Genomic DNA, 17,981 nt, shown 5'->3' with positions numbered 1-17,981 from the left:
TCTTAGAATACAACAGGTTTTTTAATTTCAGCTGAAAACGCAAAAAAAATTAAGAGTAATATGCAAAAAAAACACTATACACTATATTTGTTGGAATTGTTTCAACAAGTGATAAAATACAAAAATTCAAAGAATGTAAAAGAATGTAATTGGAGAATTGACACACATCATCTCTCCTAACTTATTGAAGGCCAAAAAATAACAACTGTTGAACTACTCAGATTGGAAATCCAACAAAGCTTCATTTGTTTTTTGCACAAATCTCAACAAACTTCCGGACCCTAGAGTAAATCCCCATTATCTCTCTTTCTAATGTCAGAGCCTTTGTCTGTTCAGTTAATTGTTGCATAGTCGTCCTGATGGAATTGCTCCATGACCTTTAGTATTTTTATTTCTTTGCCTCTTATATTTGCTAAGTGATGGTTTACTGGCTGATTAGTGCACCGTCCTCAACTCTCCAACCCCCCCAGGGCATTTATGCACGCATACACACACACAGCTTGAAAACACAATGTATTCACTCCCAGTACCCCACTCCCATTGTTCTGCTTTATAACACAGGGAAAGGAGCATCAGTCAAGTATATTAGCTGGATCCTATTACTGTCACCAGATTGCCTCTCTGAGCCATCTTAAAGAGCCCCCAGACAAAACTTCCTGTCATGTTAATCCAAGCTTTAATAAATAGAGGGATGTGTAACCATATTCAAATGGGGGCTCCCATGCTTGTGCTGACAAAGAGAGACGGGCTATCACTTGACGACAGATGAAAGTGTTTTGCATGAGAAGGAGAAGTTTTTATCTGCACTCATTCTCCCCCTTTCCAGGGAGAAATGTCAAATCATTGCGTTGGCCTTTAAAAAAAGCTTAAACTTAATCTAAGTAAAACACTGCAGGTATTACAGGTCCATTGTGAGTTAAATAAATGCTATTCTATTCAAGCCAGCAGTCCTTTTGATCCACCTTGTTCACCTATTGATATCAAAGCGCAGGATACACTCTACAGAGACATTTTCAGATCAGATCACTGAACTCTGAAACGAAGTGTCGATGACAGGTTTAACAGATTCATGAATATGGAAAGCCAGTGGTTGCTTTCTATTTTCTAGATGCTTATTAGCACAGTTTATTATGGTTTTATTGTATAACGCGTCCCTGTTTCATTTAGCTGAGATAGTCAGTGGGTAAAAGGAGCTTGTTGCATTCCTGAGTGCACTCATCACCAACAAAAAGAGCTGAAAACCATCTATCCAGTTCAAGGCTAACTCTTTGCTCACAAATGTGACCTAAGAGATGTGAAAAAGAGCATGATTACAAAGGACGGCATGCTCTCTTTCAGGCCGGCTTCTTGTCTAGTTACTCACCCTCCTACCATGAAAAACAGAGGCTGCTTAAACCAGTATTTCTTTTTTTTTTTTTCCAACTGCACATCTGAAAATAGTTTTTCTCTTGGGTTCTGTGAATGAAATGTTCAATGCTTGCCAAGATTAGATGTGTTTCCCCATCGCCTGCAGTCAGTGTTATTACCAAGCCTTTTCTTTACATTGCCAAATGTTATGAGCCTATCAGTTTCAAAAGTCATGTTACCAAAACATTATTACATCAAATAAAAAGTGTGTCGGTAGAAATAAATGTAAAAGAAAACGTTACCATTGTAGAAAGAACTATATTTTGCTATTGTTATTTATGACTGTTGGTCTTGCTGTTCCATCTTTATAGGCTGAATGGTGAATGGAAGGAAGCAAGGGAGAATTAGGCAACACACAAAATAATTTTACAATTAACTTTGCTGTAGCTGCACAGTGGTGTAGTGGTTAGCACTCTTAACTCACAGCTAAAAGGTTCAAATCCCAGCTGGGTTCTTTCTGTATGGAGTGTGCATGATCTCCTCGTGCATTAATGGATTTCCAGTTTTCCTCCCCCAGTCCAATAACTGAATTTTGTTATATTAATAGAACACAATCCCAGTCACTTTGTTGCTTATTCTTGATGTTTCTGACATGCACTGAAAGTTGCAAAAAAAACGTACCCACAAACTTTTAGTCTTTCCATTTTTCAACCCCAGCTTTAAGCTTTGAGTTGAACGAAAGAATTTCTTCTATCTCTTGCATTTGTTTTATAACAGGGGGATGCAATAAACTGGGACAGGTTCAAACTAAAAAATGTATATTAAGTTACACATTTGATAAGTAAACAAGCACTTTGGTGCATGGATAGATGATTTTATTGTACTCCTAGCATAGATTGACACACAGGAAGACGTTTGCAAAATGTTGTTTTTAATGAGGAAGTTTACCAGGTTAAAGCATGTCATTGTCCTTTTATCAAAGACTAGACAACATTTTCGTTTGAAAGTGTTTTTTAGTTTACCACAGTTAATTTTCAGTCTCTGTGGTTTGTCTAAAGTTCAAATGGTTTCAATGTCCCATGGCAGACTCATGTGACCAATAAGCTTATAACAATTCACACCAAGCTTGATCTTATAATTTTTGTGAGCTTGGTTTTGTCCCCGTGTGAAAAGAAACTGAGCCAAGATATGGAAGTTACATGTTCATAAACCCATCAAGGGATTGGTAGCAGAGCAAATGAGGTAAAGCTGTGAAAGAAACCCTAATTGGGCTGCTTCCATTGTTGGAGAAAGGACACATCAAGGAAGTTCTTTAAGACATTTTCTCCCAGCAGTTTCACATTATCGTATATTTGCACTGATTGGAAGCAAGCAAATTTGATGGCTGTTATAAGAACAAATCATTCATTAAAGAAGTTTTACATCACAGTGACTGTGATCTTCTTGTTTGTTTAACCCTTTAAACAAACTTATTCCCATCTGATTCGCTCACCTTTTGCACTGTTTTTCTCCCACACCAAACATTTGATTGTGTGCTCTGACCTTTTTCTGCCCTCCAGTCAATGCCGCTCACAGCCATATTTACATTAACAGGAAGAGGTAACGTGATGCAGGATGTGAAAGACCTACCTCTAGTGTGTATGTATGCGCACAAGCGTCTGCATCCCTGTCTGTGTATGTGTGTGCGTGTGTGTGTGTCTACAAAAGGAGAAATTTGATTGGTTTTTCAGAGGAAGGACATCATTTTAAATAAGTCCTCAATGTTAAACTGTTTGCTCTAGGGCTAAGGGATTGCTCACCTCTCCAAATACTATTTTAGCTTGAAAGCACAATATTTCCCAGCCAGAGCTTTCACATGGAAGAGTGCGGGGGGGGGTGCTCTGGTGCTGCAGTTTCATGGAGGTGGCTTGCAGGCATACTCCATTCTGACAGAATGAGGAGGCACTCTGCACGAGTGTGGCGGAGAGGAAAAGGGCCCTATTAATAAAATGACTCCATAATAGGTAGTCCCCTGCAGCTTGGCAAAGGAAGACAGGCAGATTGATGGATGAGGCCAAGTCCCACTTCCCCAAGCATATTGAGCTCAACTGGGTGGACATGCTTCTGTGAGGCCAGCACAGGCCCAGAACCTGGAACACACTGGAGGCCTACTCTCGTCGGACGTTTATAAAGCTTCCTGGTTCCTGGTTTGAGCAAATGTTTTGAGTTTTACACCTTTGCTTGTGTAGAAGGTCATTAGCTTTTGACACACATATTTTTCCACTCCACATGAAACTTTGTTTTCACCTAAATTATGCACTATCTTCAAAATGTAACTTAAAGGCACATTTAAGTAAACACGAAACTGTGGGTGGAAATTTTATACTTTTCTCTGATAAATCTATAGAAGTACTCTTCATTAACGGCAAAGCGGGGTGCAAACACGGTTCATTTTTTCACTGGAGCAGACTTGTGCGGAGCTGTGCTAATGTAATACCCTTTTTTTGCACAACATCGTTACAGTCTGCCCTCCTGAAGGCATCACTCCATCAACCTTTTATTACATCTCTGTAGTGCAACACTGATAAAAGTGGCCTCAGCATGACTGTCTTTTTAATTGTGTATTTGCTGATCTGAAAGCTACAGATCTCCACCAACCATTTCAACAATGCTTCAAGGCACACTTTGACACACAAGTTCTTTGTTAGAATATGTATCAGTTTGTGTCACCATGGCGACCTCCTTGGATGCTGAGCAGAGGACCCTCATAAATATGTAATCCTGACACATTTGAGGAATTGTCTTCCTCAACTGTTTCTCTCGAGCCATTTTGTTAATGTCAACATGAAGGAGAGTTACTGGAATAAGTCTTGACTCCCAACACTGGTGTGAATCATTAATAATTATGCACACAAGAAGGGTCTTTTGAATTCCTGCAACATCTAAGTATATATATCACTCTGTTAATTTAGTTGTTAGTCATTAAAAAAATAATTGTACATCTGAGGTAATGTTTTTGTGTTTCACCTTAGTGGTTTCACAATATAGTTTGTGCAGATTTTGAGTTATAGTTTAATAATTGATTATCCATTATAATATTTTATAATCTGTGTACAAATCCATACCAGCACAAGAATAAGCAGACACATTTTGGGAGGGAAAACCTACAGAATTTAACAATTTTCACCACATATATACTGTCCTTCATCTATCAGAATGTAAATTGTGTTTATAGTGTTCTCATTAGTGGTTACCTCTCAACCCTATGAAAGTGGACCATTCCTTCTGGAAAGATAAACATTTGTTTCACATTGAACATCACTGTCGTACCCAGCTGTGGAGCTAGATAAAATATCTTTCCCATCAAAGGCCACACAGTGTCCCTTTTGCCACCTTTCTTTAATTGGAAGAGCTTAAAGGGGGCTAAAAATTGTGCCCTCTGCTTCTCGTTAAGCACCACTTGTAAATGTGCTCAAGCGTGGATGCAGCACGCCACAGCCGAACATTTTCAGACAATGATATAGATTCCCTCCACAAAAGAACAATTGAAAGGGTTGTCACAAATTTGTCCATTGTGACTGGGTTGCTATCATTTCTCTGTTAATTGCCATCATTGTAATAGAATATTAGATGCTGTTCTGTGAGTGGAGGTGTTATCAAGGGGCAGTGCCAGTTTTCTCCTTGACCCTGAACTTAGCAGAGGTGATATTAATGCAACAGTTACCTCATCGCTGCTGGATTTCAATTTTTTTTTTGTGTCTTTCTACTGTCTGAGTCAGTGCCGCAAAATTAACAACAAACTGCCATATTTACAAAAGTACGATCTGAAATATGAAAAGCTATTTTGTCAACAAGGTGCTTAAAGATAGTGATTCTGTTTGAAGGCCGTTTTTTTTAATGGAGGCTTTCTTCTCATACACAATTCTTTCCATTGATCTGGTGGCAGCCAAACACCTTGGTGTTATGTGTGAATTACCTTCCCTTGCTACTTTTTGTGGCATTTAATGATAGAAATCAGAATGTGCAACACCTAGTAGAACATAACACAAGCAGTGCCCATTTTTTCAGTTGCAGTAGAGGTGAGGACTGGACGATTAGATACAGGGATAGACTAAGTTTGACATGCTTATGATAAGTGACATTGTAAAAGCTGGAAACATTTTTACCCCAAGTATAGGCCAGAGAATAAAATGAAGGTGTCTGCGAACTCATGTTTCTGAAAAAATAAAGGAAGTGTTTGTTTTGTATCTAGCTCATTGAGATGTCTATAACATTTATGTACAGTTTTTCTGTAAGGTAACCTATCTGTTTGAAGATACGTTAAACCAATTTAGTAAAAAATGAATATGACAAACATTTCTGTCTATTTCTTCCATATTTTAGAGGTTAGGTTAACAAATTTAGCAATTTCTGGTTGTAGCAGGCGGAGGACTTTTGCATTTTTATTATTCAACGACTTCCTACTTGGACAGTTCTAAAAGTCATGGCTGACGGGGACAAGAAAAGTAAATGTATTTGTCTTTTTTTTATTTTTATTTTTTAAATATAGCAACACAGAAACCTCCCGTTTGGTAAAAACAAGTGAGAAAGAGGGAAGGCTGGTTTGAAAACCAAAATGTCAGCTTACGAGGTTACTCCTAGCTGACTTGTGCACTACCAAAGCCGCTTCTGGTGAACTCATTAAACAGTTGCTCAGGTTTACAACATAAAACAATAAATAAATAAAACCTCTTTATGGTTCCAAAAGATGTTTAACCCTTGTCTTTGCATTTAAATCAATGTTAACTATGCAGAGTTTACACTTTTACAAAACCTTATTTGCACATAAATGTGCAAATCCTGTCAAACAAGCCGTTGTTTAACCCAGAAGAATGGCCAAACACCTGTCATTGTTTACTATGGGATGACTTCACCTATTTTTCTATAAATTCTCGTTTTCTAGTAATTTGCTAATTTTTTAAAGGTGGGGTATGATGAACTAAAAAATAGTTCTTTAAAGGTTTCCCAGAGGACAAAGAATTCTATGCAACTAGAAAACGTTGAGCTTGCACATCACGTAACTTAATAATCTTTGTAATCTCATCTAGCAAATATTGTAAAAGCACATTTTAAGTTCACAAAGTGTAACAAACCCAATAAATAAAGTACGGTCTAGTCAATATACGACCAGCATGGCGGTATGTCTGTTGTCGTCACAAGAGCAGCTTCTTAACGAAAGGAATGGCACAACAACTCTAAGGTCACTGTCTGTGGCTCAGGCCTTTGTTCCTTTGGCATCAGATATGATCTATATCAGTGTCTCCCCCAAATTGCGGGAGGGCCACTCTGTTAGCCTTCAGCTGTGAGGTGAATGTAAATGTGCATTTGACACCTCTCTAAATCGCTGTCATAACTCATTTCCAGAGATCTTAAATCTCCCCCTGTCACCTGGCACCTCTGCTGTTTTCCTGTCTAAAAACAGAGCACATTAGCCTTTATTGATGTGTTTGTCCTTTGATACATAATTCATCACTCAACAACCTTTTTTTTGCCTTTACGTGTGTGTGTGTTTTGGGGAGGTTGTTCAAACATATGGATCGAAACAGACAAGGACATTTTGCCTGCAGTTGGGCTTTGTCTCGTGCTGTTAGTCAGCAACAGGATACATCTTTCATGATTATTATAAACTCCAAATGCTGCTCACTTTGGGGTGGAATTGCCTGATGAGGGGGTGGATGTAGGGGGCCACAAAAAAGAAAACCACATAGTCACGCTAATCCTCAGATTATCCCTCAGCAATAAGTGCCTTTTCCTCCTCCCTACATCATGTTCACCCTTTAAGAAGTTATCAACTTTGTTTTCAATCTTGGTTCTTCTGATTTGAGCCGTTTTCCTCTTTTTTTCTCCACTCAAACTGCAGTTATGTCATTTACTCACTGTAGATCCCTTTCACACGTAGGTTCACCTTTGAGTGTGCTCCAGAATTGACCGGGGTTTGTGTGTTCCACACCAGGGGGGTATTCCAGAAAGCAGGTTATGCTAGTTACCACTGTAAGTGGTAACTAGCATAACAGCTTTCAGTTCCAAAAATGGAGGGATGTTTCAGGGTATGTCAAGTTGCCATGGCAACTCATGCTCTGAACATAACTTGGTCTGGAGCAGGTTTAGTTGAAGGTTAGTTTGTTTTCAGAGAGGTGAAACAGCATGGCGTGTCCATTTGAAGATGATTTAGTGGATGAAGAAGCTCAGATAATACTTTTTCCACTGTGAGAGGGTGATAAGACCACATATGGATGTTTAAAAATGAACTTTTTTACATTGATCTAACCTAATTATTTGATTTAGTTAAATAATTTTTTGAGTTCAGTCAACCTAAAAATAACACGTAGTTATCAGACATAGTTATTTTACTTTCATTAAAATTAATTCAACTTTGGTGCTGCTGTTAGATCGCAAGGAATTGTGGGAGATCATTTCCTTTGCTTGTCTGGATGGATTTTGGTTTAAGAGTGGATTTTTGACCAAATGTGTCACTGTGTTACTGTTTTACTGTGTTTTGCCGAGTTATTTGTCCTGTTATGTTTAATTCTTTCTGCGCCATGAGTGAGAGGGAGGGAGAGGATGATGAGGTTATTTAGCAGCCCTACTGGATAGTGGTGTAATGTTTAGGTCCGAGAAATGGCACATGACAATATTTAAGTTGTGAATCCATATTGTTTGTCATTTTATTGTTATAAAAATAAGAATATCTGCAGGCTCAAACTTAGACATATGAGAGTACAAGTAGTACAATAAATGAAGATGGAAAAACATTTAATTGAATTGGAGTAACATGACTTTTAGTTAGATAAATATGTAAATTTGAGTTTTTTTTTTAAAAATATTGAGTGTTTACCAATTGAATTAATTCATTTAAGTTGGATAATTTATACATATATATGTGTCACAATAAAAATAGAAATGAGATAGAAACTTGTGCGTTTACTTTGTCCATTCTTTTCTCCAAGCAGAAACTTTCTTTTACTGATACAGCCGTATCACTTTTTTGATGTACGTATAATCTTCATACGCCGTCATTAAAACCTCCGACTCCGTCTGACTGAAGTATAGCGCTCTATTTTTTTCTCCGCGCGTTTCCATGGTGACTCCGGAAATCGGCGATCCATTGATAATGCCTCTATGTGCTTGCCGTGCACGCGCATTAACCCAGGATTACCAAGTCGAGCGTAATTACGCCAATTCATATGCGGTCTTTTGGACCCCACATACCCAGAGTAAGCAAGTTCAGGCGGATTTCAGCCAGAGTTCAGGGTTAAAGTCAGGGTAGTTTAAACATGCTTCCTGGAATACTCCCCAGAATCGGTTGAACTTATACACTTGCTAAAAGAGACAGGCTATCTATTAAATGAACCAAACTGCAAATAAAGCCTGCCAGTGTGAAGATGCCCAAGGAGTATGACAAAAACAACTTTTCACGTTGCCAACTATTTTACTCTCAGATATTTTCACACAATATCAAGAAAGTTTTGTGGGAGCCAGTTTAGCTCGTGCTGGTTTGCGGCGCCTTCCGTCCGTGAAACCCGGGTTCGACTCCGGGCTGCTCCCTGTTCCCTTCTCTACCTCTGCCGGTTCCAAGCCCGGTTTGAGAAGGTTGTGTCAGGAAGGGCATCCGGCGTAAAACATTGCCAAATTTACCATGCGACTCGTTCGCTGTGGCGACCCCTGATGGGAGAAGCCGAAAGTGGAAGATCAAGAAAGTTTTGTATACTTTAGTTTGTTTTTCAATGATATGTCTTGGTTTTGGTCATGTTTTGGTTTGAGTTGTCACCATTGACTGCATATGAGTACTGGAATGAGTGACCTCTCCAACCTCACGTTCCAAATGGAATCTTGGCTCCAAGAAGCCAAAATCCCATAGACTTCTATAGTGAAATAAACAGTTATTACTCAGTCATTCTGTTTGTCAGAATAACCATTTTTGCTCTGATAGTGTTTTAACATCTTCTTGCTAATCTTATATTTTTCATTATATTTTTTTTCTGTAGTGCACGTTATATGAGTTATAAACTAACCAATCAGGTGCCTCTCTAAATTTAGCTGGTCTCAAATCAAACATTTGAAATTTTTGATTGACAGATTCTCCAGAGCCTGCTTTTACTTGGTAGGGGTGTGGACATCCAACAAGCTCACTCCTGATTGGCGGTGGTTGCCATAGAAATAATGACTCAGACCAACACACACCACTGATCATTACTTACTGACGAGTTCTGGCTCCAATATTGCGGCGTCATGTCTGGAAATAATGGCGAATAAATAGACTTCATTCATTGGAGTTGCATGACGCCGCATTCACTCGGTCCAGTCCTCATATACAGTCAATGGTTTTCACCCCATCATAGTCACACCAGATTTATGTTGCTAATCATCCACAGCTGTCTCCCTTTCACTTAATAACCCTCAGTGTATTAAGGTGTCAGCCTTTTTTAGATCCTTTTTTTAGCTTATTTATTTTGTCATCTTTTCTGTGCTCCCTTAGTTCTTGATTTTGTCGCGTCCAAGTTTATTAATTTGTGTTTCTGCCACCACAAGTCCCTGACATAAAGATTACATAAATGTTGTATCATTAAAAAAAAACAACTAAATTTGTTATTTTATATCTCAAAGATTTATAGTTGTTTCTTAAGAGGTTTTTTTCCAAAACGCATTTTGTATTTTGTAAACAAATAAGAAATCAGATTTATTTTTTGATCATGATGTTATAAGAAACATCGTTCTTTTCTTTTACCAACTTTTGAGATTGCTAACCATCATTTGTTATTAAATACCTATCTGAAGCAGTTCTTCAGAGTTTGAAGTTGTGGGGTGCACTATAGGTGAAGTGTGTTGGAAGATTCCTGTTTTTACTAATGACTTACATTACAAACTATTAGTCTGCCTCAAGTCATTTAGTTGAACAAAACCTAAGAGTTATGCAGTGGCAGAGTGTATAGCCATCATGATCTAAATATTCAAACAATTTGTTTAACTGATGTACCTTCTAATCATAATTTACTAAGAAGCGCAAACATCAGACATGTGCTGGTGTTTATCATGTTTCAGTGTTCTTGGTTTTATTTTTGTCTTGTTTTTATATTTTTTTTAAGTTTAGTTTTCTTTAGTTGACTTCTATCTCAGTTCTCCTGTGTAATTTTGTGGTTTATATCACCACAGCTGTTCCTGTTTGAAATAATTACCCTCCTTGTTTTACAGTCTGTGATTTCAACCAATCCTGGTTGAATCCTGTTTAGCCACTGATTTCTTTTAGGTTTAGTTTAGGTTATTTTCTGTCATGTTTGAGTTTGCGGATTTTCTTTTTTTCTTTTTAGTGTAGTGCCAGTTTCCTGGATGTGGATACTCCATAAACTATTTTTTGTGACATATAATTTTGCATCTTTTTTGGCATGGCTAGAATAACATAAGCAAAGGTACGATGGCCCTAATCAAATCAGAACATCCAAAAGCGTTAAATATAACTCTGATTTAGTTTTAACTGTTTCTTTTCCCAGAGCTAAAGGAATACACTGTTACTTTTGACACTTTTTAAAAGTTAGTTTTGTCTTAATATCCCCACTCCAAACTACATATTACATTTGTCTTTATTATTTTGCATTTGTTTATAACACTTTATTGGAAAAAACAATTTTATTTTTCATAATGGGCTATGACTTGCAAGTTAGATTTAGATTAGATTTGCAAAAACTGACAATCTAAAAGTTAGTCAAAGATAGAATATTGTAAACAAATAACACAATTGTGCAATGCAAATAGAACATTAGAAATTCGATCATTTCTAACATATAAACACTAAAAGCTGCTTAATTTATAGAGAAATGTGGGAAATATGTTGTATTTTTTATTACAATACCATCAATAAAAGCAATTTACTGAAATGTACATGACGGTTTTAGATAACTGGCATCTCTATTTCCTCCAATAATACTTTAACCAGTGGAAAAGTTCATTCTGAAGCTAACTGTAACTTTTGTCCTTCTTGGTTCATTAATTTTGAATATTTTTATGAAAAATTATTTCCTCTAAGTGATATTTTTGTCAAAATTATAGAGTTAGATAGAGGGATTTCTATCACTACCTTCAGTAAAAAAATCACCTTGTTAGTAAATTGAACTTTGCGATGTACCGTCGACCAGAGTTGTTGTAGTTCTTGCAAAGCAGATTTAGAAATCTACTCTCGACTACAAGAGGAATTTTGCTGAAGAAAGAGACATTTTTTTCTTTCATATATTTTCTGTCTGTGATCAGGGTAATAAAAGTTTTAAAAAATAAATCAAAAATAGGCATCATTTCTTGAAAAGGTAGTTTTAGTCTTTTTATATTTCAAAGCTGCTTTAAAAGCTGCTGAACACCACTGAAGGATCAAACAAGCCAACCTGTAGAAGACATCACACAGGTCCCCTGGGTCAGCAGCCCCTGAAGGCTGCAGTCTGTTAAATCTGCTGTTATTACGGCTGATTTTTTTTTTCCAAACCAACTCTTAAGGCATAAAACCTTTTCAATACATGCTAGCAGGTTTTAGATAACTTCTTGAGAGCTCAAAGTACAGTAAGTTGAAATGGCATCAAAAATCAGGAGGAAAGTGGGGAGGATAGTCACAGCGCGATTTGCCTCCTAACCACTTGATTTGTGAATAAAAAGTCGCATGAAGCCAACTCTTTACAAGCCTAATGCAGCCCTGCTGGCCGCCTGCTAGAAAGAGGTTATGCGGTTCAGGTGTGTTTGCTGCAGGTTTAGTTAAAGAGCTGCTCTGCCTTTTGCCCGCTGACTGTCTTCCAGCTGCCTTCTCCTTTTTAGTGGTCATGGATGGTTCCAGTGCATATACCACAACGAAATAGACTTTTGCTCTTTTCTTCATTGCCACAAAAGGCCAGGCACTTCGCTGGAGTTCCCATTCCCCTTTTACATAGTGATAAGACAGCCATTATCCTTTGAACCTTTCTTTTCACCGCACCAGGAGAAAAGGAAGAGTGAAAGAGAAGGAGGAGGACAGAGAAAGATTTCTTCCCTGAGGTGAGCCTGGCCTCACCTCTGTGTGGCGGGCTTTTTTGTGAGCAGTGAAGAGGTCCTTAACCTTCTATCAGATGGAGGCACACAGTTGTGTTCTGCTTGAATAACTACATTGAAAAGCCCTGAAGCACAGGAGATGGTTCTATAGACTCTGCAAGTGGCATAGAGAAGGGAAGAGACAGACACAGTGCAGGAGACTGAGAGAGAGGTGGGGAGACTGTGTTGTATGACCTGCTGAAGTGTGACCTCACATGATGTGCACACTCTTTGTTAAAGTGCCCATCAGTGCTTCACAGTGAATCCGTGCTCTTTGTTGGACAGGTCTTGCTGACAGGACGGTACTTCTCTAATAGTGTCACAACAACGCAGTTCACACATTTATATAATACACTTCCTTTCATGGAAGTTGCGTCATTTTACAAAGCAACAGGCTCTCTAGCTGTGAATGGCTCTACACCAGAAGCACTTTCAATACTGCCGTCCAGAAAGGGGAATATTACTGCACAGGGGGGCTCACAGCAGCTGATGGCTGACAATGATGTGGACTACTTTAATGATGAAAAGCATTATTTTGTGAAAGAATTTTTGTCAACTTTGACCTCAACTTGACACCTAACAAAGCAAGTCAACTTGAAAATACTTGAATGTTTCCTAAGGGGAAATTGGAAGTTTTATTAACTTTTTGCTGGAAGGATCACCTGAGGCAGTCAGTAGTACAACTGAAGAAACCTCTGACTGTTGGGAAGTTACTGCATCATGAAGAGGATGATTAAGTTTTTCATCTTTTGAAGCCTTCTTCTTTGGACAATCTATAGAACAGAGCTCCAGAACAGACTCTGCTGTCATAATCAGTTTGTTCGGACCCGCTCTGATCATATTTCTATCTATTGTAAAAGTTTTCTCAGTGGTCTTTGGTTATGATGATGCTGTTTTTAGCCAAAATCCCAAAAACCTGTGTTGTTATTTGGGCAAAGTTTCTGCAGAGCGTTAGTAGTTCAATTTGAAATTCCCCCCGTGTTGAAGACCAACCTAACATTACAGGTGCAACAAGAAATGACGAGCAATATCAAAGCTATTCAGTCGTACAGTTTTAAGCCAGATGCCCAAACAAAAGGCCTACATGGATCTATGTGTCTGCAAGTGGCATTTCTTGCCCATCTGCTCCAGATTCAAATGCAATTTTGAGCTTAATTTTCTTTATCCATGTTCTCTATCATCAGCAAAATGCTGCAGGAAAATTTTAAACCCCCCCAAAAATACAACTTTTATCAAAGTGGGTCTTTGAGTCAATTTCTGTGATATTTCAAACAAGAGACTGCAGATGTCATCACAGTCTCCACAACAGACTTATAGAGGATCCTGCTGCAAACCCCTAAATGTTCTTCAAAAAGTACAGTCTGCTTTGTCCCTTCTTTACATAAAAATCTCTGTTGCATCTTCACAGCGAAGATGTTCATACTCCTCTACCACCTCCACTTCTCCCATGAAATAAACAGGATTTGACATATTGCACACTGCCTAAAAACCCCAATCCTCTTTGTCACCTCCTTTGGGACAGTAAGCTGTTCCCAAACATTTATCCTTTCTTGAGCAGATTGTTTCAAGAAAGAGTTAGCATTTTAAAGTTTTGAAATCATTGTACATGTCAGACAGGAAACCAGCAGCAGACTCTTAGGTGCACAGAGGATGAAACTGTATGGAAACAGAGTACAGTAGTGATTTTAATTGACAACACTAGTGTTTCACGAGGACCCTACCATGTTTTTTCCCCCTAGTCTTAAAAGTCTAGCTGCCTTGCGTGCATGTTCACTGGTCCATGAAGTATGAACTCTGTTGGCTGCATAAGTATTACTGGTAGTAGGTGACAGAATTCAAATTCCTGTCGACTATGTAAATATTCACAGGGTGTCAGCCGCATTTGTCAAATTAAAGGTTTACCATAGTTGGTAAACACGTCGTTCCATCTTAAAACTCTGCAGTACAGCTTTTCACGCTGTCAAATGTGCAGACATGAGAAAAGGGCTTCTGGTTTTATGGTCAGAATTTTTCCAACAAAACTCGCAAGTCAAAGTTCTTTCATCTTTTAAGCCACAACAGTGTGATTAACCCACTCAAAATCACTAATGAAGTTCTTTTACTGTAATCTTTAAAGTCTGCTGATTAAATCATAATGCTCAGATCTACATATTCCAGTTATCTTAATTCCCTTCAGTTTGGTGGGCTTCTCATTCAATGACTTGGCATCAGACAAAGGTTAGATTATAAATCATAAATGCTTGTTTGTAAATCTTTCAATTTAAATGGTACTGCTTTACAGTTCTTCATGTCTTGCCTTCATCCCCGCTGTTAAAGCTCGGGTGCTTCATCATCATTTCACAAACAACATTTCACAGTATTGGCCCCACTGGTATAAATATTTGCGTACAAAAATGAAAATGATGATAAATATGTTGTTCATATGTCAATAACTCTACAGTTTTGCACCACATATTACATATTGCTCTTTTTGTGAGGTGGTTTGCACAGTAAAACATCTATACTGCTGCTTTCCCAGAGTTAAAGATGTTCACACTCCTGGAGCTCAGAGCTCTACTTTAAAATATCACCAGTCAAACCAAAATGTTTGATCTCCTGCAACATCCACTACAACTCATAAAACATTTAAAGGACATAAACATGGACTAATCATTTAAACGTTTGCTGCTGCGGAGTATTTTCTATTACAGAATCTAGTCTCCAACACGGTCAGAACAAGAACATTCCTTACATTAATAAAAAAATATATATTATAAAAGACAAAAGTGTTCTTTATTATTGCAATGCCCAACATTTCTTGTAAACCTTCAGAAGAGAACCTTTTTTTCAGAAAAATGTTTTCAAAGTACTAAAGTAAATTTAATCACGTGTTTGAATATGCTAAATTAAGAAAACAAATTTGAATAATAGAATGGGAGTTTGTTTTACTCATGAATAAAAAAACACTTAAGACAGTAAAAGCCTTGCTTTTTTGCAAGGCTGTTCCAACATTTTATTTGTGCCTGTTTTGGTACTAGACTGTCTAGACTTAGTTACTGCATATGGAAGTTACTTAAATTCTGTGTTGCCTTCTATTTTTGGCAAATTTGAAATATGATGGAAAGACACAAATAAATCGCCTGGAAGCCACATGTGGCCTCCGAGGCATGCAGCGAGTGACTGCTGTGCCAATGTCTTTTGTGCCAAATGTGTAGCAAGAGGGTGGCATGAACAACGTGCCAGCGGTAGTCTGCCTGACTGCCAGGCACTTCTATTTATCCAATCAGACAGTTCGGCTTGAGTGAGACCCCTATTCTTGTCTCTTCCCATCTCCTCCTGAAGCTTTTTAACCTTCCAGTGAAAAACCCAGATGCATGCTTGCCTGTGTATGCCCCTCCTCCTGTGCAGCATCGAGCCTCCTCGGTGCGCTTTTACACTTTCCTGGAGACACTTTCCCTGCATAAATGGTGTCGAGTTTTCGCTCTTTGTTTCTGTCAACGGCTTTTGTGTGCCTTCCATTCTCCGCTATAAGGGAAAAATCACAGGCTAAATGAGCATGCCTCACTCTGTTTTTTAAGCATTTTATCAGAGTTACAGAAGGATGAGTTTGTTAGGGGGTGTCTGCAGAAAAAAAATCCAGTCTGTCTGTGTGTGGCATTATTGGACATGATGAAGGATGATATTGTGGTGCAGCTGCAACAGCTGTGAGATGAGGAAGGATACCATTTGTCTCATGCCCGCTTAGTGTAATGTGTCTATCCGTCACTCTCACCAAGACTGGACGTTGGTTTTCGTCAAAATTAGCAATATTGTTTTTTCTTAGTTTTTTTTTCTTTGGTGGCCACCTGCCACTGTTTGACTCTCTGCATCTCTTTCACACACTGTATGCACACTGCAGTTTTCACTCAAATGTTTTGCTACATCAAATGAAGAGGAGGGTGGTTGTCTGATGATGACCCTGTAATCATAGGATGAATATGAATTCCTCATAGAGAAATAGGTAAAGAAAAATAGTTGTCTTTTGTTGGTCACCTGTCTAGACTAATATTCACATATAGTTGAGATAATTGATGTGAACAGGACTTAGTTAGACAATAAAAATCTTGAACTACATTTGTCCTTTGCTTTATGGCGGTTCACCTTTGATGGTCTTGCTGGTTATTTTTTTTGTAGTGCAATTTTGGAAGCCTTTCTTTTAAACAGCTCATTGTGTTCTGCGTCCTGATTGGCTGTTGACATTGGTAATCAGTTCCCTCCTTGCTACGTCTCCTGTACAAAATACGTTCAGGTTGCCACCTTAACATATATCTTTTATCACAAGCAGATTTTACTTTTCTGCAACAGTTTGTTTGAACTTTGAGAGTTTAAACAAGAAAGTGTGAAATGTTTATTGTCTGAGAAAAGTATAAAAAGTGTGTAGTGAGGAGTTTTACAGCCTAAATATCTGTAGTTTTATTTTGTGGATATCACCTATCTTGGGTTATTTATGAAACGTTACCCCGCGATAACTCAGGAAATGTTTTTGAATTGATTTTAGTAGAACTATACCCCGATTCACTTGATTTGATCCTTCTTGTTTTTGGTTGGTGCCTCGGAACACCCGCTGCCATAATTTGGTGCTTTCAGAATGAACTGAGTTGAATTTCAAAATAGTTCTTGCATGACAGAAGAAACTAACATCAGTTCTATTCCTGTGTCTTCCAGGTTGACGATGCCATGCTAATGTTTGATAAGACTACTAACAGACATAGAGGTAAGTGCACAGATTCTCTTCTTTTTTTGTCCTATGTTTTTTTCTGTCTTTTAGAAAGGTGAGAAAATAGTCATTTTATGTCCTTTCCCCATGAGATAACACAGAACAGTTCCATTTCACATGATATTAGGTGTACCATCTGTTCAACAATGGGAGCGTGTCAAAGTAATCAATAAGCTGGTACGGTGTTTAGAATGTTTGAGCGTTAGGTTGTGTGTGGGTGTGAGTGTGTGCGATGACGGTGGTGTGAGTGTTTCAGAGAGGTGCTCAAAGGGTGTAAAGATTGTGAGATGGTGGGTGCTGTGCACTCAGATAACAGCATCAGATAAGGCCCAGGAGAAGCACTGACTTTATCCTTCTATCTCATCAGCTCCTTATCAGAGATGAGAGGACATTTCTCTCTCAAGCAGAGGACTTTCCAAAGACAGGTCTCCTCCCTGCACCTCAATGCCCTGTCAATGTGTGTGATTTTTGTAGGCTGGGATAATCAGAACCAAGCACATTACCATTTCAGGTCAAAATTATCAGCACCCAAAGAACGGTTTCACAAAACCCAGCATTATTCACAGCACTTTGCACAAAAAGACTGAGTCTTTGGTTGGTTTTTCAGGAAGTTTAAAATTCAAGTTTTCAGAATACAAAATGTAGTCAAAATTCAGGTGGTCATCATAATGATTTGCTAACAAGGCATCTTCCTTTTTATGCTGTCAGACACTCCTAAGCAATCAAACTGCATTTGAATCTTGAGTAAAGGACTTCATTGAGCCGCCTGGGTGTCACTTGAAGACTTGATTTTTTGCAGCAAAATTACCAGTAAAACAATACTTTGATGGAGCAATATGCAAAA

At 38.2% G+C, this 17,981-nt stretch overlaps 1 protein-coding gene across 10 annotated transcripts in view; it reads left to right on the top strand.

Moving 5' to 3' along the window:
• The window catches only part of msi2b (musashi RNA-binding protein 2b), a 309,333-nt gene that overhangs the window by 166,161 nt on the left and 125,191 nt on the right, over window positions 1-17,981 (top strand). For all 10 annotated transcript variants that reach the window (XM_023962334.2, XM_023962331.2, XM_023962333.2 and 7 more), the window contains exon 7: window positions 17,086-17,134. In XM_023962334.2, the coding sequence (XP_023818102.1) occupies window positions 17,086-17,134 (49 nt within the window). The remainder of the gene's footprint in view (window positions 1-17,085; window positions 17,135-17,981) is intronic.

This window comes from Oryzias latipes, chromosome 14 (genome assembly GCF_053564925.1).
Source record: "Oryzias latipes strain Hd-rR chromosome 14, Olatipes_Hd-rR_3.1".
Classification (NCBI taxonomy): Eukaryota; Metazoa; Chordata; class Actinopteri; order Beloniformes; family Adrianichthyidae; genus Oryzias; species Oryzias latipes.
The sequence above is the reverse complement of the archived record's forward strand: the minus strand, read 5'-3'. Positions and strand labels throughout refer to the sequence as shown.